General features: G+C 49.2%; 1 protein-coding gene, 1 long non-coding RNA gene and 6 other non-coding genes across 14 annotated transcripts; 3 read left to right on the forward strand and 5 right to left on the reverse strand.

Moving 5' to 3' along the window:
• Window positions 1-1,255: 1,255 nt before the first annotated feature.
• On the reverse strand, window positions 1,256-1,328 carry TRNAV-AAC (transfer RNA valine (anticodon AAC)). Its single transcript has one exon. It is a non-coding gene; the product is annotated as a tRNA-Val (tRNA).
• A 308-nt stretch (window positions 1,329-1,636) lies between these two features.
• On the reverse strand, window positions 1,637-1,708 carry TRNAP-UGG (transfer RNA proline (anticodon UGG)). Its single transcript has one exon. It is a non-coding gene; the product is annotated as a tRNA-Pro (tRNA).
• A 2,670-nt stretch (window positions 1,709-4,378) lies between these two features.
• TRNAT-UGU (transfer RNA threonine (anticodon UGU)) lies at window positions 4,379-4,451 on the reverse strand. Its single transcript has one exon. It is a non-coding gene; the product is annotated as a tRNA-Thr (tRNA).
• Window positions 4,452-6,587: 2,136 nt separating this feature from the next.
• TRIM7 (tripartite motif containing 7) lies at window positions 6,588-15,204 on the reverse strand. 7 transcript variants are annotated; one of them, XR_013445872.1, is made up of 8 exons: window positions 14,423-15,204; window positions 13,395-13,490; window positions 12,089-12,319; window positions 11,314-11,336; window positions 10,903-11,018; window positions 10,343-10,378; window positions 8,122-8,987; window positions 6,588-7,969 (listed from the first exon to the last, which is right to left on the reverse strand). XR_013445872.1 is itself a non-coding variant. In XM_036099371.2 (8 exons), exons 1-7 carry the CDS (start codon window positions 14,927-14,929, stop codon window positions 8,476-8,478), a joined length of 1,521 nt encoding a protein of 506 aa, XP_035955264.1. In that variant the 5' UTR covers window positions 14,930-15,204; the 3' UTR covers window positions 6,588-7,969; window positions 8,450-8,475. The 7 variants fall into 7 exon arrangements, 6 of the variants coding, with proteins under 6 accessions (XP_035955264.1, XP_035955265.1, XP_077923758.1 ...); XM_036099371.2 differs by having other exon boundaries at window positions 8,450-8,987; XM_036099372.2 differs by having other exon boundaries at window positions 6,588-8,987.
• On the forward strand, window positions 14,104-24,802 carry LOC144381157 (uncharacterized). Its single transcript, XR_013445878.1, has 3 exons — window positions 14,104-14,209; window positions 19,790-19,954; window positions 23,024-24,802. It is a non-coding gene; the product is annotated as an uncharacterized LOC144381157 (long non-coding RNA).
• TRNAA-UGC (transfer RNA alanine (anticodon UGC)) lies at window positions 17,487-17,558 on the forward strand. The gene has a single exon. It is a non-coding gene; the product is annotated as a tRNA-Ala (tRNA).
• On the forward strand, window positions 18,027-18,099 carry TRNAK-CUU (transfer RNA lysine (anticodon CUU)). Its single transcript has one exon. It is a non-coding gene; the product is annotated as a tRNA-Lys (tRNA).
• On the reverse strand, window positions 24,210-24,282 carry TRNAV-AAC (transfer RNA valine (anticodon AAC)). Its single transcript has one exon. It is a non-coding gene; the product is annotated as a tRNA-Val (tRNA).
• Window positions 24,803-25,722: the final 920 nt, after the last annotated feature.

The following is a 25,722-nucleotide window of genomic DNA, read 5'->3' on the forward strand; positions in this document are numbered from 1 at the left end:
CAGGGGGAAATTAACGGAAAAAGAAACTGGAGGTTACTTCACCAAATATTGATAGTTATCTCTGAGGTTTTCCGGTGAATATTTTTCTATTTTTTCCCCTGGATATGCTGTTGTTGTTGTTTTTTTCTCTCTTTAATGGGTTTTTATAATAGGGAGGGAAGGGAAGATTCCCCCTATGGTATTCAATCAAGTGTGTTTTTTGTCAAGATCCGGTATCTCCCGTTGGAACACTTGTTTAAAAGGATGGAAACCTCAGGCAGCAGAATTGCACGGGTGGAGGCCTCTGAGATCAGGATTGCCAGAATAAATAAATAAATAAATAAATAAATAAATAAATAAATAAATAAAATAAACGTTATAGATTTTTTGAAAAATTGAGAGGGGGGTGCATGCAAGGTTTCCCTCTCCTTTATTTAATTTCTAGAAATAATACACACGGTTTAATTAAAAAAAAAAAAAAACAGGTGAGATTATGGAAGGCCTCCTCTGCGTTCACGCGCATTCCCCAAAGTGAAAGGTGGGAGTTGCTTGTTGAGAGTTTCCCAAAAGCAAGGCATAGGGTGTGCGCCTCGCGAATCCTTCTCTGTCAGCGCGCTGGTGGAGCCCAGTGGCTCTGGTCAAACTAATCTTGCTGGTGGGGATACAATTCTGCTCTAACCTATAGATTCTTTCCAACGCTTTCTTTTCCTGAAGACCCTTGGAAAGTTATCAGCAGTGAAATTAGACACCCCAAGCCTTCTTGCGCCGGGGTAGTGTGGCCGAGCGGTCTAAGGCGTTGGGTTAAGGCTCTAGTCTCTCCGGGCACGTGGGTTCAAATCCCACCGCTGCGAGTCTCTCAGCGCTTTGTGCGCTATTTTGCTGTGGATCACAAATAGCGGAACGAAGCGGGATTGGGCACTCTCAGTTTTCGGCGTCTGGAACTCCGTTCTACCAGAGGGCGGCTGCTGAATGGCTGGGCTCTGTGCCTTCTGTGAGCTCGTGTCTAGACAGCAAGTGGGTTGGGATCAGGTATGACAGGCGTCCGTGGCTGAGGTGGAAAACTGGCGGTGTAGATACCCTTTTCTCAATCCCTGGAAGAGCTCCCACGTCTGTAACCAGGCAGAGGATGGTGGATGTCCTGAACCGAAGCCAGGTTTGTCCCACAGAGTCTCCAAATGTACACCAGTGTAATAAATTTCAAATAGTAATTGATGGTGGATGGTTCATAGTCTCCAAATGTTAAATAGTAGGAAGGAAAAAATAGGAACCTAGGGATTGTTTCCGCCCGGTTTCGAACCGGGGACCTTTCGCGTGTTAGGCGAACGTGATAACCACTACACTACGGAAACCCGCTGGTGGCGTGCTCCCTGTAATACTCTTATTGTGAAGAAAGCCTTCCGTTGGCACCGTGGATGCAAAGTTCTATGGCTGAGAAAAGATGACACCACGTCCCAGATTGGCAGAAAACAACCACAAGCGGCTCTGCACCCAGTCTTTCATCGGTGGCCCTCGGTTCCGGGGCGACTTACTCCTCTACCTACTCTTCTTCCCGAGCCCCAGGCCACTCGAACTCCTGGGTATGCCATCTGCCCGTCCAAGACCCAAACCATCCATCTAAGAAGAAATGTAGCTAAAAAGTATGTAAAAGTGAGAAAGTGGGCTCGTCCGGGATTTGAACCCGGGACCTCTCGCACCCAAAGCGAGAATCATACCCCTAGACCAACGAGCCGCCTCGTGGCTGGTTTTTTGGTTCGGTCCGTAATCTGAGTCGCTTGGGAGTAGTTTTGCCACCAACGGGAACTTTCATTTTTCACATATTGGAATTATTCTCTGGACCTCAGTGTCCCGCGCCCAACCTTATCCCTGCTCCGCAGTCTCCGCATCCGCCGTTAACCTCATCTGTAGGCAGCTCGCCCAGCGAAAACGCTCCATATCCCTTGGTCCCTCTCTGTGATCTGGGAGAGCCTCACTGCTAGCGCGCCTCGGACAGCAAGCAGGGCCACCGTTCCGCTTTGGCCTGGGAGCCTCTGCCCAAGGGAGCCCAAATAAGGCCCAAGTCTGGAGGCCCGGGGTCTGGGCGCAGAGTCCGGGAGGAGCCGGAGGGCTCCTGGAAAGAGAAGAGAGCGGGGTTTGGAGGGGTCGCGGGACCGACTGTGTCTTGAGCCGCGAAATGAAACCGGAGTGGTGCCTTCGGGTGGGGCGCCTGGTAAAAGGACTAGGGTTTTTCTTTCTTTCTTTTTTAAAGATTTTTATTTATTTATTTGACAGAGAGAGACACAGCGAGAGAGGGAACACAAGCAGGGGGAGTGGGAGAGGGAGAAGCAGGCCTCCTGTCGAGAAGGGAGCCCGACGTGGGGCTCGATTCCAGGACCCTGAGATCATGACCTGAGCCGAAGGCAGACGCTTAACGACTGAGCCACCCAGGTGCCCCTTTCTTTATTTTTTTAATGAAAATATGAAAAGCAACACATAACTGTTTGCAACGCTATTTGCAAAAGCTTCAGAAAATGTAGGGAAGTGTAAGGCAGAAACGAGATGACTGGCCGCGGTGTCTGGGGGCACAGCTCGGGAGGCTCGCACCAGAGCGCGCGCGCACTCGCCGCGCAGGCTGGGTGCCCCCGCCCTCCGCCCTCCGCGCGTTCTCCTGGGATTGCCCGGGAGCAACCACCACTCCCGCCGAGCCAGGGTCCTGGGCTGTACGGGCGCTCTCCTCCCTCGTCTTGGACCTGCTTTCCCCAAAAGGGCTTTAATTGCACTGGGATATTCAGTAGTAAAAACCAAAAACCAAACAAAAAACAGTGATTCTGATTCCCTGCTGTAAAATTCACGAAAATCCACTCAGAGCTGGCCCAAAAATTCCCAGAAAAACTCCCTACACAGATGACTGTTACAAAACAGAGGGGGAGACGAATGGTGGCTAACCCACTTCAAGGAAAAAAAGTGCTAATTTTTCCACTGCCACTCCACAATATTGCTCAGCCCTCTGCGTTGACCGCTCCATTCGCTGCTCCTCTCGGCCTTTTCCTTGGAAAACAAGATGCTAACCGGCCTCTCCTCAACCGGCATTGTCCTCGCCTCCTTTCGCACGCACAAAGTGTTGGATGGACTCTGTCCTAGGCCACCGTGTATCCTCGCGCTCCTGGTTACTACCGCCTCCGTGTTATAAGCATTTGCTTCCCTTCTCTATGGAATTATATAAGAAAAGTGAGAACAGACGTCCACAGTTGGTAACACCTGCCCCTAAAGCTTCTAACTGCCACATTTGCTTCCTTTTTTTTAACCATCTCGTTTTTCTTTTAAACAATAAAAGCACACAATTAATATATGCTAACCTTCTGACTTTGATTTATTTATTTATGCTGTTCAAGGAAGTCAAGTATACAAAATGAAATTAAATCCCCAGAGAACAATGGGGGCCCTGCCTGATAGGCAGAGGCAGGCTCGCGGGGGGGGTTTGGGGCACCCTCCCGCCACGGCCTTTGCCAGCACGACCCGACCCGACCAGGAGGCCTTGGCTCAGGCAGAGGCGCGACCCTGCCCCGCCGCGCCATCCCAGCCCGCTGGAGCCCTCTCTCCAGTCAAAGGGGACCTTCAGAAAGATCCCCGCGCTGACTCCTGGCAGCGCTCTAGCGCCGTTTGGGTTTCGAAAACAACCCGGGCTCGGTGCACCAAACTGGAGAAAACCACTCGCGGAACCCTGGGGAGACGCCGGATAAGAGATGAATGGAGTAGTTGGGGAGAGTGTTGAATGGGGGCCACAGGCCTTCGCACCCCGCCCGCTCCCATCCAAAGAGCCAAGACCGCATTAAGACCCGAACGGACACGCCCGGGATAGGCCAGGAGCGCACCTACACCTTCCGGCACCTGCGCGTCCCGGACTCCCAGGATTCATCGACCCCTATGTGCCTGCCCTACTGGACGACCACCTCACTATAGAACCTAGATTGTGGGGACCAACGGCGAGCTAAGCGAGGGCTTAAACCTAGTCCCCCTCCCGACTAAAACAGATTCCCAGGATGCGTTGTGGGGAGGTGGGCGTAGACAGGTGGTCCCCACTAAACGAAGAAGACAGAAGAGATGAGGACTCGGCCCTGGCCTGAGTGGGGTGAGAGGAGGGGAACGTTAAGATCTGCCACAGACTTGCCGAGAGCACGCTAAGGATGCGAGGGACCGCTCTGGAGAAGTTGCGCGGAGCCAGCGGAGCCTGTGATCGCAAGGCCACGGACGCAGGGGGTCTGGCTCTTCGAGAAATAAGGCCACTTGTAGTTGGCGGGCATCTAAGGAGCCAAGAACAGTCAGTTCCACCTAGGGCCTGGCCTTCAGAAGGGCGGAAATTCGTGTTGGCTCACGCATCTTCCGTTTTTCCACCTTTCAGGAAGGGGTTGAAAAAAAAGAAAGCAGGCCCCAGCGAGATTTGAACTCGCGACCCCTGGTTTACAAGACCAGTGCTCTAACCCCTGAGCTATGGAGCCAACCACAACTTTGCTTTCTGCGCAAGAGCAGTTGACACCGCCACCGTCCGCCGCGCAGCCGCAAAGAACCGCAGGGAGGAGCCAAGCAATGAGAGGCGGGCCGGAGCCTTTCGGCCGAAGAGGACATAATCTCGCCGCTGCTGTCTCACCAGCGACGTCAGTAAGTGTCAATGCCGGCAGGCCAGGCCGCAAATCCTGAGAGAAAGCCCCGCAGAGAGACGGCAGACGGTGCGCTCCCCCGGCCTGTGAGAGATAGGGTGAGGGCATGACGCTACGCGGGCAGGGGCGGGGCCTCCGATGGGCGGAGCTTAGGAGGGCCCGGGGTCTTCCGGGGGCTTAGGGGTCAGGGGCAAAGACCCGTTCGTTGGCTAGAGAGGTCCAAGGCTTTTTGTGTCTGAGAATGAGGATCCGAGGTCAGGGCTGCGAGGGAGGAGTTAGGGGAAGGGTGTCAATAGACCTGTCCTGAAGGAATCCAGGTACGGGCTGGTAAGGTGGGCTGTCATTGGGCAGTAAGAGATCTGGGGGGAGGGGCGGAGAGAAGGTGTTGGAGAAATCAGAAGGTCGAGGCGTGAAGAGGTGCTGGGCGGAGAAGGACTGGGTCAGGGCTGGGGGTCCCTAGCCCTTGCCGCACCTTTAGGCAAGTTAGGAAAAGGCAAACCTTGGGGCTCGCCTTAACTCTTGTGAAACTGGTTCCCTAAGAGCCCCTAAAAGCCCAGGGGATAAGGGGCATGGAGAGGGTGAGAGCCCAGGTGAGGGACAGGAGCCCTACCCTGCAACGATGAGAAAGTGGCGGGCTGTCCAAGATATGGAAGCTGCCCAGTGCCCATCATTGACGAATGGATAAAGAAGTGGTATATATACACAATGGAATGCTGTTCAGCCATAAAAAAATAATGAACTCTTGACATTTGCAAGGACCAGATGGAGCTAGAGAGTATAATGCTAAAGGACATAAGTGAGAAAGATAAATACCATATGATTTCACTCATGTGGAATTTAAGAAACAAAACAAATGAGCAAAGGGGAAAAAATGAAAGAGAGAGAGACAAATCAAGAAATAGACTTTGAACTATAGAGAACAAACTGATGGTTATCAGAGGCGAGGGGGTGAGAAGAGGAGTTAAATAGGGGATGGGGATTAAGGAGTACACCTGTCATGATGAGCACAGGGTGATGTACAGAAGTGTTGAATTACTATATTGTACACCTGAAACTAATAAAACACTGTATGCTAACTAACTGGAATTAAAATAAAGACTTAAGATAAAACTTAAAAAAAGAAAGTGGTGGCTATAAGTGGTGGACCTTGACCTGGTGGTCCAACCTGCCCCATGGTCCCTGCAAGGCCAGGTGACTTGGGCCGGTGGGTACCCTCCAGTCTGCATGGTGAGGGGCCATGTGAGGGTCTGTTGTCAGGGAAATGGCTCATGCAACTCAAGGATCTGGGACTCATGGGTGGGATCAGAAGGAACCAAGTTAAGCCAGTCATTGCTTTCAGAGACCCAAACATTCACAGATCTTAGGATGCCCAAAGTATGGGAGAGAAAAATGCACACAGTCACACATACTTTCACACCAGCATTGTGACATCCGAAGTCACTACACTGTCCTAGTGACCAAAAGAGAACATCTCTTACCCTCAGTGTGTGATTGTTACTATAACTGTTGTGATATTTCTTCAGATACACAGACGTCTATGTAGTTAATCTGCAAACACACATACTCTGGTAGACACACAATCACATTCACAAACATAAAAGCTGAAAATATACACACAGACAGCCCCCCGTGCAGTCCCCAGACCTGGCCCTACGGGCACCTCCACCAGACACCCCCCTTCTGTGACCTGTAATATGTGTTGCAGTCCTTCAGCACACTTGTTACGTGACTTTAACTGTGATACTCAGTCCAAAACCCATACAAGCCCAGATACCATTAGGGCTTGATGATAACATTAGCCAATTTAATTAGCAAGTGAATATTAAAAATGGGTTTTCCTTGTGGAAATTAGTGGTATTCAAATACATGCATTGGCTACAATGTTCTAAAGCTACTCTCCATGTGTGAACACCACATAGGATTCACCCTCTGGAATGATACGATGATACTGTAGGCTGGACTCTTTTTTTTTTTTTTCCTTAAGATTTATTTATTTATTGGAGAGAGAGAGAGAGAGAGCATGAGCTGGTGGGGGGGAGTTGTGCAGATGGAGAGGGAGAGAGAGAATCTTAAGCAGGCTCCACGCCCAGCACAGAGCCCCACACGGGGCTCGATCTCACCACTGGAGATCATGACCTGAGCTGAAATCAAGAGCCAGATGCTTAACTGACTAAGCCACCCCTGTAGGCTGGACTCTTATATGATCCTATCCCCAGCCCATAAGCCACTGGATTCTGATTACCTGGTGCTGTGTCCACTGGGTCTGCCTCTAGAACAGTATCATGCCTGCCCTGTAAGGCCCTTGTATGCCAAGTGTGCTTGAAGCATCTCAGGGATAGAGCACAGAAACTCCATGACACTTGCAGACCAGACTATTCAATTGTCACTGCCCCTACATGCCAACATACCTGTCTGAACCTGTGCAGGACAGAAGAGGTCTGAGACTGGCTTTCATCTAGCCAGAGAGCCAGGTAGTGGGGGAGGAAACCTATGGCCCTGACCTAAATATGGGGTAGCTAATATTTAACAACAAATGAAAAATAAGGTATTACCAGATTGACCGAGGTCTATTTGCAATATCCAAGCCCTATGCACATGCTGATAAATGCCCTCTCCAAAACCCACACACACCCCTGCCCCCCTCAATCTGAGATATAAACACATGTGCACACATTCCTCACACACTTAAACACAACTGCTCATCCAGTCTAGCAGAAACCTTTGCTCCTGTGCTCAGTCTGGGGGAGTCAAGAATGAGCTAAGCCACCCTAGAAATGAGCTCAGTCTATTTCCATCTCCTCATCCCCTTTCCCTGGGGAGCACTAAGCACGGAACAGCCCAACACCCCCTCCCAGGAACCCACCCAAACAGAAGCTGGGGAACAATTAGCCAAGGGATAACACCCCATCAGGGCACAGGCTGAGCAGACCTTGGCGCCAGGCTGCTGTTGGTGTACACTTGGCAAGTTCCAGAAAGGGTATGTCAGAGGCATCCCATGTGCCGTCCCATGCTGATGTTAGTTGCATCCATAAAATTATAAGTGCTGTTTTGTGTTTCAAAATTCCATAACCTTTGGTCTCCTTACTCAAGGGAGACTATGCTTTGGCATTTGGAAGGGGTTGAGGCATCTGTGAGCACACATGGCTGTCACTGTGGCTGAGAAAGTACGTATCACTCTGTATCATCAGGTTGAGGGGTACTGGAAAGTAGCCATGTCCTGGGCTTTCTGCTCATGTACAGGTCAAGAATCTCCTTCCAGTTCTGGCCCAGGCTGTTCTCTGAGCTGGGAGTACAGCGCTCCTTCCTGACTACAGACCTCAGGCCAGCTGTATCCAGGTGTCTGGAGGCAGAGCTGACAGCTGACAAGAAGGGAAAGCAGAAGTGATCATGAACCTGGCTGTCTGGGCCTGAACCTGCCCCATGCACTGAGGACAGCACTGGGTTTGGTGTTGCTCCACAGAACCAGAGGCCCTGCTAAGCCCAGGCAGGAAGCCCCAGTGATGGGAATTACCTCTGTGCGTAGTTTGGCTGGCGTCCTCACCCACCTGCACTTCCTCACAGCTCAGGCCAGATCCACCTGCCCACAACAGGCAGAGGACTGGCCCCAGGGGTCCAAGGCATCTCCCCCTGCTCATTTGACCGCAGAACCCTTTTCCGCAATCGCCCGTTCTGCGGGCTCTAATGTTGTGGCCTGCAAGAGCCCCTCTAAGGCCGCCCAGGCCGAGTCTGGGGGTGGGGTGGGGGGCAGGCCCAAAGTAATCGGGGGCTCCGACAGAGAGCACCATTGCTTCTCGCGGGCAGCCCCCGGACAAGGAGGAATGCCCCCTTGACTGACTCACCCTCTCTGGGAGGCCGCCGAGGCCTCTCAAGGCCAGATTCGCAAGTAGGTGCCAGTGGAGCAGACGGAGAAAAGCGGGAACACGCGCTCGTGGAAATTGACGCGGAAGGTGTAGAGGTGGCGCATGTCCTCCGCGGCGTAGAAGGACACGGCGCCCACCTCCAGATCCAGGGCCACCCGCACGCGGGACAGGTGGCCACAGCTGAGGGGCGTCCGTTCGGGGCTAGTCACCGCCCAGTACTTGCCGCTGTTGAGCTGCAGCGCCCAGACGCCCTCCTCGGGGGTGAAGGGCGTGAGGCCCTTGCGGCGCACGCTCTCGCGCGCCACGCCAAAGGCCCAGCCGTCCTTGGAGCCCACTTCCACCTCCCAGTGGTGCCGCCCCGAGGAGAAGCCGCTGGACGCCAGGACCCGCGTGTTGGTATCAAAGCGGCGTGGGTGGCAGGGCAAGTCCTGGGCCCGCTGTCCGAGGCGCACGCTCTTCAGATCCAGGGAGAGGATGAGGCGGGGGTTGGCGGTGTCCGGGTCCAGGGTCAGCTCCACTGAAGGCAGACACAGGGAGAGACGTCCCATGCAAGCCCCTTGCTCACCTCTCACCGGTTACTTCTCCATCACCATCCCCCCACAAAGTACGTGGGAAAGTCAGACGGAATGTAAGAACCTAATTTGGATCAGATCCACAAATCCAATTTAAAAGACATGGGGGAATTTTGAACACTAGATATGAGAAGGAACCGTTATTTTTTCTAATTGTGACTATGGTTTTGTGGTTATGTGTTTTTTTTTTTTTTTAAGTCTGTCTTTAGAGATAACATACTAATATTTATGGAAAGGCCTTATTTGTGATTTGCTTCCAGTGGGAAGATGGGGGTAAGGGTGTTCAAGAAAAGTATTAGCCGAAGGTGTGTGATGAGGATATAATATGCATTATGATCGTCTCTCTACTTTTGTGTATGTTTACAATTTTCATAATAAAAACTTAAAATATGCACACTAAGTACTATCTGCCAGGACTGTCGTACGCCCCGGGAATCCCACAGTTCAGTATCCCTGTCCTCCTGCAGCTTCCTTTCTGGGGGGAAGGGAGGGAGAAACGATAAAAGATAAACACGGATGGTAAGAGGAATCAGGAGAGAAGGCTGTAATTTCAACCAGAGTGGCCAGGGAAGGCGAAAAGGCCTCACCGTGCAATTCAGCAGAGACATAGAGGAAGTGAGGAAGCCAGATTCGCAGCTGTCTGGAGGACGCATATACCAGGCTGAGGCCCAGCCAATGAAGTGCAAATGCCGTGAGGTGCATGTGTGCTTGGTGCATCGCAAGAGCGGCAAGGAGGGCTTGTTGTGTCTGCACAGAGTAAGCCAGGGGGAGAGTGTGCAGTGAGGCCAGATCCCTAAGCCTGGAGGACCACAGTGAGGACTATGTGGAGTGAGAGAGGCTGTCCCAGGGTTCTGAGCAGAGGAAGGGCATGATCTGACTCAGCTGGTGTAGATTCTTCCAAGGTAAATTCTGACTTAGCTTGTTCAGTCATCAGCATCAGGACTATGTGCCCTCCCCTCCCCTCCCCTGCCCTCCTGTGGGGTTGGATCCCATTCACCCCAGAGCTCTGCAGTAATAAGAACCACCTCCCTTCCTCTCTTCAGTCTCTTCCTGCTTTCCCTGACCCCTGCACATAACCCCTGTCCCCAGGAGAGGTCTCTGCCTATCTGGGAGTGGGGAGAGGGGAGAGAGCCTGTCCAGGTGAGTGACCCACAATTTATAGGCCTACAGGTCCCACTGCAGCCTGAGGGAGCCAGAATTGGGAGGCAAGGATGAGGAAGCAGACAGCAGAAGGCAGAGGTAGGCAGGATTCTTTACATGGCCAAATAATGGGAACTCACTATCACAACAACCATCATACCTTTCTCCTCTTTCTCCAGCTCTCCCCGAAGATCCTCTGAGAAGGTGAAACAAAGCAGTGTATGTGTAAATGACTCAGAAGATTGTCTATCTGACAATGACAGTGATACCAAAAGATACCACCTCCTCTGACATTTATAGCCCCACAGGCTCACTCACTCCCCAGATACCCCAGAGGCTGAGAGTTGATGTACAGACTCTGGGTCAAGCGTGGGGGGTGGGGAAGGGGCAGTATCCTAGTTCTACTTCTCCAGCTTCCCCCTCTTTTGCCTGAGCTGGTCTGAGCTGAGCTCTTTTTCCTCATCCCTCTTTTTGCTAATACCCCTCTACCCTGACTGTCCCTGGGGAAATCTTTGTGCTGGGGACATGGTGGTGGAGGGGGGAACTGTTGCTGAATGGATTTGCTACTATCATCTCCCTGCACCAATCTGGCCTTGACACACCCTAGCTCCTACTTTCTCACATAGCTTTTGGAAAGGCACATCCTTGGGACCCCAAACTACCAGAAACACACCATGCCCACCAGCACTGCATGGCCCAGCCCCAAGCACAGGCCCCTACCTTTGAACTTCTTGAGCAGCCCCTTTAAGACAAAGGTCTTGAGGGACACATTCCAGACTTTATTCTTCATCTCAGAAGAGACTGTGGTTGGCTTGGGGCCAGGCACATTGCTGCATCTGCAGGACAAAGACCCTGAGGAAGGCCCACAAACACTGTCCTATTCCCAGTGGGCTGAGGCAATTAGGATGGCAAGGTCCTCTTGGTGGGGAGAGGTGAAGAAAGGAGAGGCTGATCTTGCACCAGAGTATCCACAGCCAGGCAGGTGGACATTTACCTTAGAAGGTACAGAGGTAAGGCAGTGTGGGAATTGGGAGATGAGAGGTCAGGGGTAAGGGAATGAAGAGAGAGAGCTCAGTGGAAAAGGAGAAGAGCCAGCTTGGAGAGGCCTAAGGAACTCTTAGGTCCACTCACCTGCTTAGTGTGTTTTTGAATTCCTGGAAAGCAAGATGAAAGAAAACCAACTCAGCATCAGGTAACCTCCAGTCACCTTTGACAAAATAAAACTGGCAATAAGGTGTACCACGCCCTACCACCTGCATGGGCCCAGATGGCAATGGCTTTCTGCTGTGCCTGATTACTGGGTGTCTCATCACCTCCCTTCCCACAGCTTTGCAAATGTTCCCTTCATTACAGAATCACCACTGGAGCCATGTGCTGGGATCCAGAGCTGCATCTGCTCTTGACACCACCCCAGATAAGTCACAGCCCTTAGGCAATGACTGGTCACTCAGACCAGCCTCTTTTAAATGACTACACTTGACCCATTTGTGACTTGTGAAGTTTATTTGTGGATTGTGACTATTTCCAAAGGAAATAGAGTAGAAAATGTCAAAATGCATCACATGTACTAAAGATAAGTATTATTTTCCGAGACTTTTGTCACAAGGCTTAGATACGCCTTGTATATAGCTCTTTGGAACTCCTTTCTGTCTGCTAGATTGGATACTGCCCAATTCATGAATCCTTGAGTAAAGCCAATAAGATCTTTATTGTGGCTCGAGGTCAAGAAAGTTTTACCACATCTTTTTATGCCTTTAACCCCAGGAGAATCCGTGCAGTTTTCTCCAGTCGCCTCCTGCTCAAGTATGCGATTCTAACTAAACTCACAGAATCTGACTCTGTTCTCACTTGCCATTTGTAATGCCTTAGGATAAATGATTCATACCTCTGGCCAATCCAGACTCACCTGGAGAAAGTCAAGGTCAGGCTTTCGAGTTGTCTCCTGGATCTGGCTGCTGAGCTTGGAGAGCTGGGTGATCTCACCCCCAAGCTGAGCTATGTTCTCATTCTGCTTCTGTGTCACCTCCCGGGACAGCTCCTCCAGACGGCCCAAGAGCCGGCCCTCCTGCTCCACCAGGAAGGCCCGCAGTGCCTGGAACTCTGCACCCACCTTCTCTCGCTCAGCTGCCATCTGCTTCTGTCTCAGGAGAGGAGAAGTTGGAGAGGCAATGGGACATCAAGATGTAGCATTTGGGTAGTAGCCTCTGAGCCATCCCATGGGACAGAATTCCATCCACCTCACTGTTCAGGGGTCAGAGGCTCACCTACACATAACCGCCACGTACATCCTTTAGTTTAAACATTCCAACTCTGAGCACACAGCAGCTTCAGCACATGCTGTCGAGTCCCCTGTCACAAATGTGCTCTCCCACCAACCTAGGGCAACTTCAAACTTGCCCCAGAACCACCCCGGGCTATAGCTGCCTCATTTGAAAAGTAGGAAGAATAAATTAGTGCCTCCCAGAGCCACTGTCAGGATTAAACTGAGGTCACATCCTTCCCACCCCCAAACACATTTATTTCGAGTTAAAAACAAGACAACAGGCCCAAAATGGAGTCACCCATGCTAAGTCTCACCTCAGGAAACAGAGACTTAATTACAGTTTCAGTTTTCCCAGAAATAGAATTTTACACCAATCAGGAATCACCTGAGCAGTACTAGTTAAGTAACTGCCTGATAAACCCCTACACTCCCCAAGAGGCAAAGTAACTTTGCAATAACCAATCTGCTTTTTGGCCTAGTATAAATTCCTGGTTCCTGCTCCCTTCTGCTTATAAAATCTTTGCCTTGTATAGCTTTTCAGAGTTTTTGTTTGTTTGTTGTTTTTTATTTGTCAGAGAGAGAGCGAGCATGCACAAGCAGGGGGAGCGGCAGGCAGAGAAGCAGGCTGCCCAACATGGGCTCAATCCCAGGACCCTGGGATCATGACCTGAGCTGAAGGCAGACGCTTAGCCGACTGAGCCACCCAGGCATCCCTTCAGAGTTCTTTTCTATCTGCTAGATGGGATGCTGCCCAATTCATGAATCCCTGAATAAAGCCAGTAATATCTGCAAATTTTACTCAGCTAAATGTTGTCCTTTAACTTCTGTCATCCCTCCAATTTTCACTCTTCACTTTACTTCTTTTTAAAGAATGCACACACAGGGCCAGGATGGTGGGTGGTCCTCTGTTGTCACTCAAAGAGGGCCACCTGGAGGGTGCCCAGCTCACCAGGAGCTCCTTGCTCTCCTTCTCTTCGGTGGAACGAAAGACCTCATAGTCCTCCAGATCCTTCTTCAAGACCTTCAGCCTGGACTCCAGGAGCTCCTGCAGGAGGGTGAGAAGGAAGACGTTATGGGAAGAGGACTCTGGAAACCCCAACTTGTGACTTCCTGGAGCCATCCAGGACAAAGAGAAGACCCTCTTCATTGAAGAGAAGGAGGCAGGGTTGAAGCCATATCTGGACATGAGGATGGCTACAACCTGCACAGGCACACATAGCAGAATAGGGCAACTGACCCGTGACTCCTAAGGCCCCAAGGTCTCATTTCCCCAAGACCGTCTGTACACAATCCAAGCTGAAATGCAGGCCATGTAGGAGCCCAACCTACCTAGTCTTCCCCTCTGCTTTCCTCCTCACCATCAGAAAGCCATCTGGGTGGGAGGGCTGGAGTGGAATAAGGAGTAAAGAAAGACTGGGGACTGTGTGCCTGAAGCCTCTGTGGACACCCCAGAAAGGAGGCAGGGAAGAGACTGCCCCAGATCCATATCTTTGACACAGCCCAAGACAGCTTCTGGTGCTCTGCTCAACCCAGGAGTCACCCACTGCCTTATCCCAACCTCTTGGGAAAGTCGTCCCACTGGGCCCCAGGACGCAAGGACGTAGCAGAGCGCCACGCCCAGGGAAAGGGCTGAGAGTGCGGGCAGAGGAAGTGTGGGTGTGACGGAGACACTGCTAGAAGCCAGGGACAGACAGAAAGAAAATCGCGAAGTCCGTGGAGGTATCGCGAAGGCGGTCCAGTAGGGAGCCCAGAGGGCAACTGGAGGTGGGTGGGAATGTGTTATTAGTGGTGTGGCAGTGACACAGCGAGAGGCGCACTCAGTCCCAGAGCCAGTGCTGGGTAGCATGGCAAAGGAAAAAAGAGGCAGGGTCTCACCTGGGCCTCCTGCCTGCCTGCCAGCCGCCTGCACTGCGTGCGCGGGAAAACAGAACCCGAGCTGGGTCCTGGGGATCTGCACTGGGGCGGGGGGAAGCTCACCTTAGCTTCCTGCACAGCCTCGTCAAGCGGCAACACTGCGTGCGCGCGGTGTTCGCGGGCGCGGTCGCACACCACGCAAATGGCGCGTCCGTCGTCTTGGCAGTAGAGCTTGAGCGGTTCGCCATGCTGGACGCACCCAGCCAGCGCTGCCTCCGCGGGCTGGCGCTCCCCTGGCGCGGCCGCAGGTAGGCCGAAGCGCCGCAGCAGCGTGGCCACCGAGGCCAGCTGCCGGTTGGGCCGCAACTGGCCGGGACGCACGGGCTCTCGGCACTGTGGGCAGGGCAGCGGGCCGGGCAGCGCGCGGGACGCCGCGGGGGCTCCCACGCCGGGGCGCTCCCAGCAGCGAGCGATACAGGAGCGGCAGAAACTGTGGCCGCACTCGACGGACACTGGCTCGCGGAAGAGCTCCAGGCATATAGAGCATGTGGTCTCTCCCTGCAGCTCTGCGGCCAGTGCCAGCGCCTCGGCCCCGGCGCCGGGGTCAGTCCGCGGCCCCACTGCCGCCATGCGCTCCCTCAGCGCACCCAAGTCGGGCGGTGCTGGGGAAGTCCAGGGGCTCGACAGTACGCGGCTCGGAGCGGTGAGGCCCGATCCGGCCTCCGAGCACCCACGGGGAGAGGAAGGGCGGGGCTGAAGCCGGGCTGGCGGAGACTCGAGCTGAGAGCTTGCCGGGCCGGGAAACGAGACGGGAGTGAGCGCGTTGTGGGCGGGCCAGACCTCACTTCTCGGTCGGATCCAAGTGCGGGCCAGCGCCACGCGCCCCCGGCTCTGGGCCGCTCAAACACTGGTTTGGTCTGTGGCCTCCTTGGTCCCCTGGCGCCCCCTCTCCGTCACGCCGCCCCCCCACCTCGCCCAGCCCCTCCGCAAGCTTCTCTAGGCCACCCCCACCCTGACCCAGTCAGCCGTGGGAAACGGGCCTGGACAAGTGGGCGCACACACCCAGCTGGGTGCCACTCCCGATTGCCGCCCAAGCCCGACCTAGCACGGCCGGGCCAAGGGCCTAGCGCCCGGGCCACGGTGTCAGGTTCCCGGAGTGCAGGTTGGTCCTAGCCCGGTGCTGAGCTAAATTTAGTGTCTGCAACATGGCTCTTGCCCCCACCCCCAAGCGTGGCTTGTATCCACTTCGGTGGCTACTTTTCCCACCGTTGTTCTGCCCCTTGTTTATTCTTTCTTTAATTTTTGGCTTTGAACAAATAATACATTTACAATAAATTTTCCCACTTTAATCTTCACCAAAATAACCCAACCCTCTACTGTCCCCCCCCAGAACTTACAGGAATATTTGCTTCCACCGCCATTCCTCATTCCCAAAGGGCACTCAAGGCAGGCTTTAGACACCACCCTCCTCAGAAACCACTCTTATCAAGGTCACCTGTGAACTCAGCAATTCTAACCCAAAGGCAAAGGCTCCTTCTCAGGCTTCACCTCACCTGCCCTTTCCTCTGATGCTTCCTCCTTGCTGGTACTCTTTCCCAGCACGTTCCAGGATGCTGTAGTCCCTGGCTCTCCTACCTTTTTCTTGGCCTCCCTTGTGGTTTCCTCCTCCTCTTCCTGCACTTGCTCAGTTTTTGGACCCCTTTCTATACTCACTCCTGATCTCTTCCATTTTCTTGGCTTGAAAGCCCTCTTCTTGCTGGTGCCACAGTACACATCCCCACCCCATTTCCCCGGCTATGCCTGGCTCCCACATCCAACTCCCAGTAGCATGTTCTAAGGGATCTCACACACTCACCATATCCACAACTGTACTTCTAATCTGCCCCTCCAGCTGTTCCTTCCAGAGCCTTCCCCACCCCACCCCATTTAACAGCAACCCCATCCCTCCAGGTGCTCAGGCCAAACTGGGGAGTCCTCTGTGACTCCCAAGAGGAAAGCATTGCACACACTCCACCCTCGGTCCCCTGTGTGTCTTCACTCTCTCACACCCTCCACTGCACCACCTCCAGTGATCTCAGGATCACAACAGTTCTCTCCCCTTCTGTCACACTGCCCTAGGCTTCTCCACCCAAGTGTGAGAACAGTCCTGTTGACATGTTGAGTCAGATCAATTTTAAGTTCTCCTCTGCTCAAACCCTCCATTGGCTCCCGCTGCTCAAAGTGAAAGTTGAAGTCTTTACAATCCTCCAAAGGCCCTACCTATCCTTTGACCTCATGCCCTGCACCCAGCCTCTCTACCCGCATTTCCTGTCCCTCTTCCCTGTTGACTCCTGTCTTGCCACAGGGACCTCCTTATTCCTGCAACATGCCAGCAAGAGCCTATTTCAGGGCCTTTGAACTGGCTTTTACCTTTACTTGGACCTCTCTTTTCCCATACTTGCATGGCTTACTTCCCACCTCCTTCAAGTCTTGTTCCAAATGTCACCCTCTCAGGGAACCCTGCCCTGACAACACTGTTTAAAATCACCTCTTACCACACTCTGTCCTTCAAGCTGGCTCTATTTTCTCTCTAACACTTTACCTCCTCTGGAATTTGAGCTGTTAGAGGAGATGACTGTGTCAGTTTTGTTCATGGCGGGACCCCCAGATTTCTAGAGCAGTTCTTGTTGCACAGGAAGTGATGGGTAAACTTTTCTTGGATTGAATTGATTTAAACGTGGTTCAAAATTCAGATATGCAGAGTGGTTCACAGCGAAAAAGGTGCCTATCGTCTACGCTCTAGTCTCCTCCTCATCCCAAGCGATCAACTTAGCAATTCTGAATTATTTTATACAAATATTATATAGTTTGCTACATTCCCCTTCTTCTTGTTTAAACGTAGCAGCCTGCGCACAGTCTTCCTTACTTTCCTTTTTCGGCTCACAGTTCATTTGGGGGCATCGTGCCTGATGATTTCTCCTACGTTTTCCACTGCTGCCTTCAGGGGTTTATTCCGACCCTGTTCTCCCCGCCAGTGTCCCTCAGTGGAGATCCCCTCGCCTGGAGTCAGTAGAGGATTCAACCACAGCTCTGGCGCTGCCCGACCGGCTTTGCAAACATCTGGCTTGTCTCTATCAGGCTGTTTGCACACCCCCTCCTTATACTAATAAGCAGCCAAGGGAACGTTCAGAGAATGTTTGGTTATAGTGGGGATGTAGCTCAGTGGTAGAGCGCATGCTTTGCATGTATGAGGCCCCGGGTTCGATCCCCGGCATCTCCAAGGCGGCTTTGCGTCTTCCCTTTATTTATTTATTTTTTTTCCTATCCTTACTAAGTTTTCAAACGCTGAATGTTTGCAGAGCCCTGGGGGAAAGTCCCGTATTTGGGAGTTTGTCCAGATCGGAAGGGGCGGTGGCGGGACCCACCCACTCCAATGCCCAGACCCTACCTCTAAACTCCTGATTAAAATATCACAAGGTGAGCGTGCCAGTGGCATTAGGATGCTCATGTTTTCCCTCCTTTGCGCCCTGCACTTTCCGGGAATGGAAAAAGGTTAGGTAGCTGGCGAAGCAGAGCAAGCAGAAAACAGACTTAGGTGGGAGGGGCGGTCAGGCACTATCTGCGGAGTTTGAGTTTCTGGGTCTGCCAAGCGGCTGGATGTTGCAAAGAAACCTATTTCTGAGTTTGGAGCGGCATATAGTCTGAATCCTACCGTGAAGTAAGAAATGTTGAGACGCTGTTTGTAGGCGCCCGGCTAGCTCAGTCGGTAGAGCATGAGACTCTTAATCTCAGGGTCGTGGGTTCGAGCCCCACGTTGGGCGTGGGGTCTGCTTTTTATTGGTTCATTCCTTGATTCCCTCCGGGACAAATAAAGAAATTCTACTCTGGAAATTTCTTGTGTGCGGTATTCAAGTGGGCTTTTTTTGTGGCGATACCTTTGTTCGTTGATTAATTTATGATTTACTGCTAACGAAATGAATTTTATATAAATATATGTAAATTATTAGTTTAAAAAAATTGTTAAAATATGCATAATAAAACTTACCGTTTCAATAATTTTTACATGTACAGTTCTGTAGCTTTTCACACATTCACACAGTTGTGCAACCATCACCACCATCCATTTCCACAACTTTTTCATCTTCCCCAACTGCAAATCCACCCAGGAAATACTAACTCCCCATTCTGTCCTTCCTCCAGCCCCTGGCAACCACCATTCTACTATCTCTATGACTACTCTCCATTATATGTATATAGACACGCTACATTTTTTTTAACCCTTCATCTGTCTATAAACACTTGGTTGGGTTCCTTCTACCTTTTTGGCTTTTGTGAATAATGCGGCTATTAGCATGGGTGTGCAAATATCTTTTTGAGTTCCTGTTTTCACCTCTGTTGAGGCTATACCTAGAAGTGGAATTGCAGAACATATGGTATTTCTTTTTTTTCTTATGTTTCTTTCTAATTTTAATTCCAGTGTAACATATGGTATTTCTATGTTTAATTTTTTGAAGAATCACCATAGCATTTTCCACAGAGTTCCACGAAATGAGTTTTTAAAACATCTTTTGAGTAGGTTATACACTGTACTGTTCAAAAATTGAATCATACATAAAAATATTCAGTGAAAAGCATCTGTCATCTTCCCTCCTTAGGTAACAACTTTTGTACCTGTGTATATATTCTTGCACAGTTATATATCTTTTGATGCAAATATATTTCTATTTTCTTCTATTTTATACAAAAAGATAATTACAATTCTTATATTTGAAGATCTTTCCATCTCAAGATGTAGGAAATTTTCTAAGTCTTTTTTTTTTTTTTTTGCAGCTGCATAATATTCACCTGTAGATGAATCATAGTTTATTTAACAGATCACCTACTGATGGACATTTATATTGTTTCCAATCTCTTGTTATTATAATCAATTCTGCAGTTAATAAGTATGTAGTGTTGTTATTTTGCACTCATATCTGTGGGGTAAATTTCTAGAAGTGAGATTGCTGTGTCAAGGTTTATATGTGATTGTAACTTTATGGAAATAGACAAATCACTCACTGTAGTTGGAGTGAGGAGTAGAGGACTGTAGATCTTACAGGCTGATTGATATTCCTTCCTACCAGCCATGAACCAGATTGCCTTTTTCTCCACCACTTTGGTGGCAATGGGCTGCTTTAACAAATCTAACATGACTCCACCCCCCCTTAAAATTCCCTAACTGCCTGTCCTACAAGATAAGATGATATCCATTGCAGGGCCTACAGGGCACTGCCTGACAGGAAGAGGGACCTTCCTTCTGCCCCTCACAGGAACATACTCAGGGAAAAGGTTCTGAAGATCACAGTGTCACTCTTATTTATGGCTTCTAATCCAATTCTATAGGACAACATTATTTTTTCTTTTTCAGGCTTGTCTCTGTGAAGGCTATCATGTTTTCTTCATTTGCAAAGCCATGATATCATTGGAAAGGCCTACTCAGTTATTTCTTGTTTTTTGTTTTTGTTTTTTTAGTTTTTATTTGTTTGACAGAGAGAGAGCACAAGCAGGGGGAGCAGCAGAAGGAGAGGAAGAAGCAAGCTCCCTGCCGAGCAAGGAGCCCGATGTGGGACTCGATTCCAGGACCCTGAGATCATGACCTGAGCCGAAGGCAGACACTTAACCGACTGAGCCACCCAGGTGTCCCCTCAGTTATTTCTTATTCTGTGAATTTTTTCCCTTTGACAGAAAGAATCCAATCAAATATAAGAAATTAAATTTGTATGTGATTTTCTACTTGGTCTTGATGTCATATGGGGCATATTTAAATTATTATATCATGCATGTGGCTTGTGGTTTATGATAATTATATATAATTTACATATAAATTATCAACCATCCACTTGAATATTTTTATTTAAAACCTCATTTGAAACAGAAAATTATCTCCAGGTTTAAGATATTAATGGCTATTTTCTAACTAGTCTAAAAATACTCCAATATCAGCTCTTTCTTTAATGGTCAGTGGTTTCCCTTTACTAGAGTTGGTAAAGTCATTCTCCTAGGGTCTGTGTAGCATCAGGAGAAATGGTTCAACCATCATCAAATGCTACCCTGTTATTTCATTGCTGTTTATATTATATCACATTTGTTTAAGGGCACAAAGTCCCCTAAATAAAAGGCCAGTCTCAGTCACATGCTGATGTCCTGGGGAATATAAATTTGGGGCAAATAGGAAGACAAAATGTCAACCAGAGCAACCTAATTCTGGAGAACTGCATGCTAAAGGAAAAGTGGCCAAATAGATGACCCAGAATGACCTGCTCTTCCATTCTGTGTCAGGACCAACTGGATTAAAATCACTGGATATTTTGGGAAACTCTCTCTGTTGTCATTTGAGATGTTTAATGTCTAAGGACTAAGGAAGGTTTTTTAACATGGAAAAGAATACAAACTTGTTGTGTAATTAATATTCAATTTATCTAGTTGTAAATATTAAAGCCTAGTTTTTCTCATGGTTTGAAATTCAACTTACAAATATTGTTGTTTTTCTTATCAAACTAGCAATTTCTGGAACAGGAACAATCACTAGTTCCTTTAACTAGTTCCTTCACTAGTTCCTCCATGAATTATGGTTATCGAAAGGCGTCATTCTGAACATCTGAGCCACTGGTGATATTTTCTCTTAGACATTCCAGATGACAATTATGGACTTAGCTCTCTGAACCCTCACTGAGTGTGGAGGAGAGGGGGGGCACTGATTAGGTCACAGCTGGAGTGCAGAGCCTGTACCTGAAACTCGGTTGCTGCTGTGGTCTCCCTGCTTTAACCACCAACTCATAGCAGTTAGAAACACCAGGTGTATTGTCTGTTTGCAATCTTCTGAATGAGCCTGTGTGTTCATTCAGCTGTCCTTAAAAACGCCACCTTGAGGTCCTACTGTAGTTCTCATTAGCCTGGGAGTCCTCTAAGACTATAGATCCAGTGTCCTCCATACATTTTTCTATCCACTTTTAAACAAAAACAGCAACTGGTGTAGTTGGAGTCATCAGAATGCAGAGCCAAGGAGATATGGCTATGGCTCCTTATCCTCCAAGTTCCAGATCTTCCTTTCCTCCTTGAACCCACCAAGCACACTCCTACTTCAAAGCCTTCAAGCCCTCTGCTCCCTCTCCCAAATGCCTCTTCCCTAGATCTTTGAAAGGCTGGCTTCTTTTTATTTTCCTAAGCTCATTGTCACCTCTTCTGATACATCTTTCTTAGCTCTTCTCTGTTTGCTTGCCACTCAATCAGATCTCCCTCATTAATTTTCTCACAGTCCTTATCACCCTCTGAGATAGAGCCAGTGGGGTGGGAAGTGATGGGGTTAGAGATAAAATTGGGATTGTGGAAGAGAGAAAATTGAAGCTGGATGATGGGTACTTGGCATTTCCTAATACCATTATCTCTACTTCAAATTTCCTAATAAAAAGTTTTTTTTAAATAAAGCAAAAAGGAATGAGTGAGAGATTAAAAAGTTAGGTAGATAATTTTGTACAGTAACGATGTTGAGGCTTACTTGAAAAAAAATGTAAAGATCTAGCAAGAGCTACAATTAAATAGAACCCTCAGTCTTAACTCATGTCCTTAAAACTATTTTCCTAGGGTATTCGGAAGAGGGGGAGCCAGAGACCTTGGGTTCCATGCACTGTCCTGGCACTTAGATTTGGCTTTTTCTTTTACTCTTCACTGAAAAAAAAAAAAAAAAAGAAGCTCCCTGTACATTCTTCTGCGTCCTAAGGCAGGAAAAATTACAGATGGGTCCAAAGCGTGAGTTGCTGCCAGGAAACAAGGATGCTTTCAAATTGTTGGGGTGATGCTGAAGATAAAGGAGCCAATGTGAAGGGGCTCCCACTGACAAGCAGCTACAATTTAAGCATCAGTAAGAGAATAATAGTTAGCATTAATTGAAATAAGATGAATCTAGGAAAGCTTTAAATGCAGAATGACAAGTTAGCATTAAGTGTAACCCAAAAGAAATATGACTCAAACTGGACAGCTTCCTGTGGAGCTTGTTGCCCAACCCAGCTGGTTTTTTGGTGTTTGCTGTGCTGCTTTGGATTTGTTTACTGTGTCCACAAGGAGCAGGGATGAAAACTCTTCGGTTAGCTGAGGCACAAACCAAAATCCTTCTGGCAAGAGTAACTGAGTGATGGTGTTGACCTCCCAGAGTTCTGGGGCCACCAAGGAAGTTAGTTTGGAGGAAGTAAGGGAGACACTCTGGCAGTACAGAGCCTGGGGTGAGGGGCATGTACTGACTGACTCACCTCAACTCAGTAAAACATGAAAAACAAATCAAAACAAAACAACAAAACAAAACAAACAAACAAAAAACACAAAAACTGGGTCAGCAGCAGCAGAAGAAGAATTCTCCAGGTGAGGTCCAGAATCCTTCACTCTTCAGTCCTCTGGGTCTCTTAAGTTCCATGGTTAGTCCCTAGCCTTCCTGGTTGGGTGTTACATCTGTGAATTCTGGGAAAGTATACAAATAAGTATGAAAGAGCAATGATAAAGAAATGGGCATGAAGTTGATTTTTTTTTAGTACTTTATGCTGTTTTTGGTTAGGCTTTGTCTGCATTTAAGATGTGTGAAACTTTAAAGGCAATGTGATTTACAACCTTGATGTTTTATTTGGCTTCCCAGTTTGATAGAAGTGCTGGGAAAGAAGTTGCTTGTCAAATGTGTAAGTGTGTTCCGTCAGGTGTGAAAGCATGAGCCCTATTTTCCAGGCGTGAAAGCAAGCTGCACTACAGAGGTCCACAGGTGTGCGTCTCTACCGACATCTCTCAAGCCAGGAGCACTGGGCTGGGGGCCCTGGAGCGCCGCTGGGCTGCTTCTCTGAAGACTTCACTGCCTTTTGCCCTTGAACTCTGGAGCCTGCTTCCCAACACAGATGCAGCATCCCACAGGCTCGAGGCCAACGAGCTGCACGTGAGGATCGGTGGAGAGGCTGGCCGAGACACCTCTGGAGAGACTGATGGTCCTTTTGACTGCTCTCCGCCACTGAGGACGCACTGGACAGTGGGAGGAATGCGGGGTAGACACCAGGTGGGTGGCTTAGGGGGCAGGCAGGGAGCGAACAGTAGGGCGCCACTTGGAGGAGCAGAGGCGGCCCCCCTGAGGACCGGTGGATGGGAGGCCCCGAGCTGGGAGTGAAACCAGTCAGGGGAGAAGAATTTAAACTCGCTCGTGGTAGTGTCCGCGGTGTGGAGTTGCCGCCATCGTCGTTGGGTCCACCCAGCCAATCACTGACAGTCCCGAGCAGAACCAAAGCTGTTTCCTCGCTGTGCTTGCTTGAATTTCTCTCGGTGCCCCGCTTCTTTCCCTCTTCTCCATCCTTGAGCTCCCACTTCTGTACCGCAAGTTTCCTCACCTTCTGTGACGTGTCTGTGCGTCAGCGGCGTCACCTGTAAACAACATTACGTACCTCCCAGGACTGTTAGGTTTCTTTGAGGCAGACACCTAAACCAGGACCGGACACCCTCAACACAGTGCGTTGTACATGGCGCGGTCATCACCACCGCTGCGATCTTCCCTGGGAATACTTTTCCCTGGCCTGACTTCCACCAAATATTTCCAGCTCATTCCTGCTTGCGCTTTTTAATATTTCATGGGTGGTTGCGTGGCATTCCGGCCGTTTGTTGCCTTTTAACCGGCCAGGATTCTAAGTTCTTTGAAGGAATGCTCTAAAGACATAGACCACCTTCTTATACCACAGACCTAGAGACCTGGACTGTATTGGTTAAAGTGAACTGGTCATGAATTAAAAAAGACAAGAGTACGTGTAAAACTTTATAAAGAGTATTCATATATATATATGCACATACATTCCAAAGACAGATGACTGGAGTAGACAAATTCAATTAAACTGTTTGAGGTAAAAGAAAAAAAAAAAACTGCCAACTTTACTTCAATTGTTTCCGCCCGGTTTCGAACCGGGGACCTTTCGCGTGTTAAGCGAACGTGATAACCACTACACTACGGAAACAGATAATAAAAAAAAAAAACGACTTTTTTTTCCAGGATCCTTGTAAGACTTGTAGTCATGGGCACTGCCCGGGTCTCTTCACCCTACCTGCGAGGCAGAGCCCTTGGAAATAGTGTACGTGGGCCCCCGGAAATATTGTTGTCTAACGCCCGAGCGCGACCCATTAGTAGGTCGGGAAACCAGTCACATTCAGCAATTAAAAACAAAACAGTGAATGAAAGCAGCAGGCCTCGCAGCAAGGAAGGTAAATGTGGCTTTGGAGGTTTGAGACTAGATAATTCTCTCCATTTTGTCTCTTTTAGCGAGACAGCTGGAGGGTTTAAATTTTCACCCATTTTGTGCTGGATTGACACTAAAGATCTAAAGGATTAAGGAAATGATAAATACATTCAAAGAATACGAGATTTGAATATATTTCGTAAAAATGTACATATAAATAAGCCAAAAATTAGTTTTACATATGCTTTCAAAATGATTGTGTTTCTTCTAAATTATGTGGAATTATCTATTAAAAATAAAAAGGAAATTGAAATATCAAATTCTAAGTCATTGTTATTTAAATAAAACTGAAAATTTAAATTTTGAAATGTAATTAAATCTTTAAAATATTTTCTAAAAATAAAAGCAATCAATACTAGCATTGGGATGAGGCTTAACACATGGTATATGTAGATCTCTATATATGCAAATGTAAGATTAGTATTGATGATTTAATATTGCCAAATATTTTTTCGGTTGCCGACACTGATTCTGGAAGACCTGCGGAGCCAGGAATTGGAATGGAGGCTGAGTCCTGCTGAGTTGGGATCCTTGAGTGTCTTCAACTTGTAAGCCCCTCTCCACCAGACCACTCGGTGGGAGGTCCTCTTGTCCGAGTCTAGTTCTCTGATCAAGGTCACCAGGTGCCTGCAGGTGGCCCAATCCATAGAGGCCTTGCCACCTTCCTTTACTAGACCGCGTATGGAATTTGACTCTACCGATCTGTTCCTTTTTTTTTTTTTGCACATCTTAACTTCTTGACCTCAGTGGAAGCTTCACTGCTAGCTTTACTCCTATTCCGACTCCTTCTCCATCTGTCTACCCAAGGCTATCTCCCTGGAGAGTCACATTGCGATTGACAGCTTGACCCAACCTCTACCCTGCCCATCTGTGGCTCCAGCAATGACAGTGCTCCCCAAGCTTCAGATCCACATATCTTGGACATGTCCTTTTAGACATCTCCCAACCTGTTCAAGAGTAAACTCATTACTTCTCTCTCAGCCCCCCACCCCACTCCTCAGTGTTAGAAGGTGGAGGAGAGTCAGTGAAGTACCTTCTGGACTGAGAAGGCACGTTAAGAGGGAAAAAATGAAGCAAGCCACTCCATATCGTACACAGAGTTTTATTCAGGGTAACTTACTGACAGGGAGTATGGGTGGGGACAAACCATCCAGGCGGTGC

This window comes from Halichoerus grypus, chromosome 2 (genome assembly GCF_964656455.1).
Source record: "Halichoerus grypus chromosome 2, mHalGry1.hap1.1, whole genome shotgun sequence".
Taxonomy (NCBI): domain Eukaryota; kingdom Metazoa; phylum Chordata; class Mammalia; order Carnivora; family Phocidae; genus Halichoerus; species Halichoerus grypus.

What these genes read in the sequence shown, in the direction of transcription:
- TRIM7 (XM_036099371.2), bottom strand. Translation starts at nt 14,929, where the DNA reads ATGGCGGCAGTGGGGCCGCGGACTGACCCCGGCGCCGGGGCCGAGGCG. An exon ending in CTGACCTTGACTTTCTCCAG is followed by an intron (nt 11,337 to 12,088) that starts GTGAGTCTGGAT and finishes CTTGCTTTCCAG; the next exon opens with GAATTCAAAAACACACTAAG. An exon ending in TTCAAAAACACACTAAGCAG is followed by an intron (nt 11,019 to 11,313) that starts GTGAGTGGACCT and finishes TTTGTCCTGCAG; the next exon opens with ATGCAGCAATGTGCCTGGCC.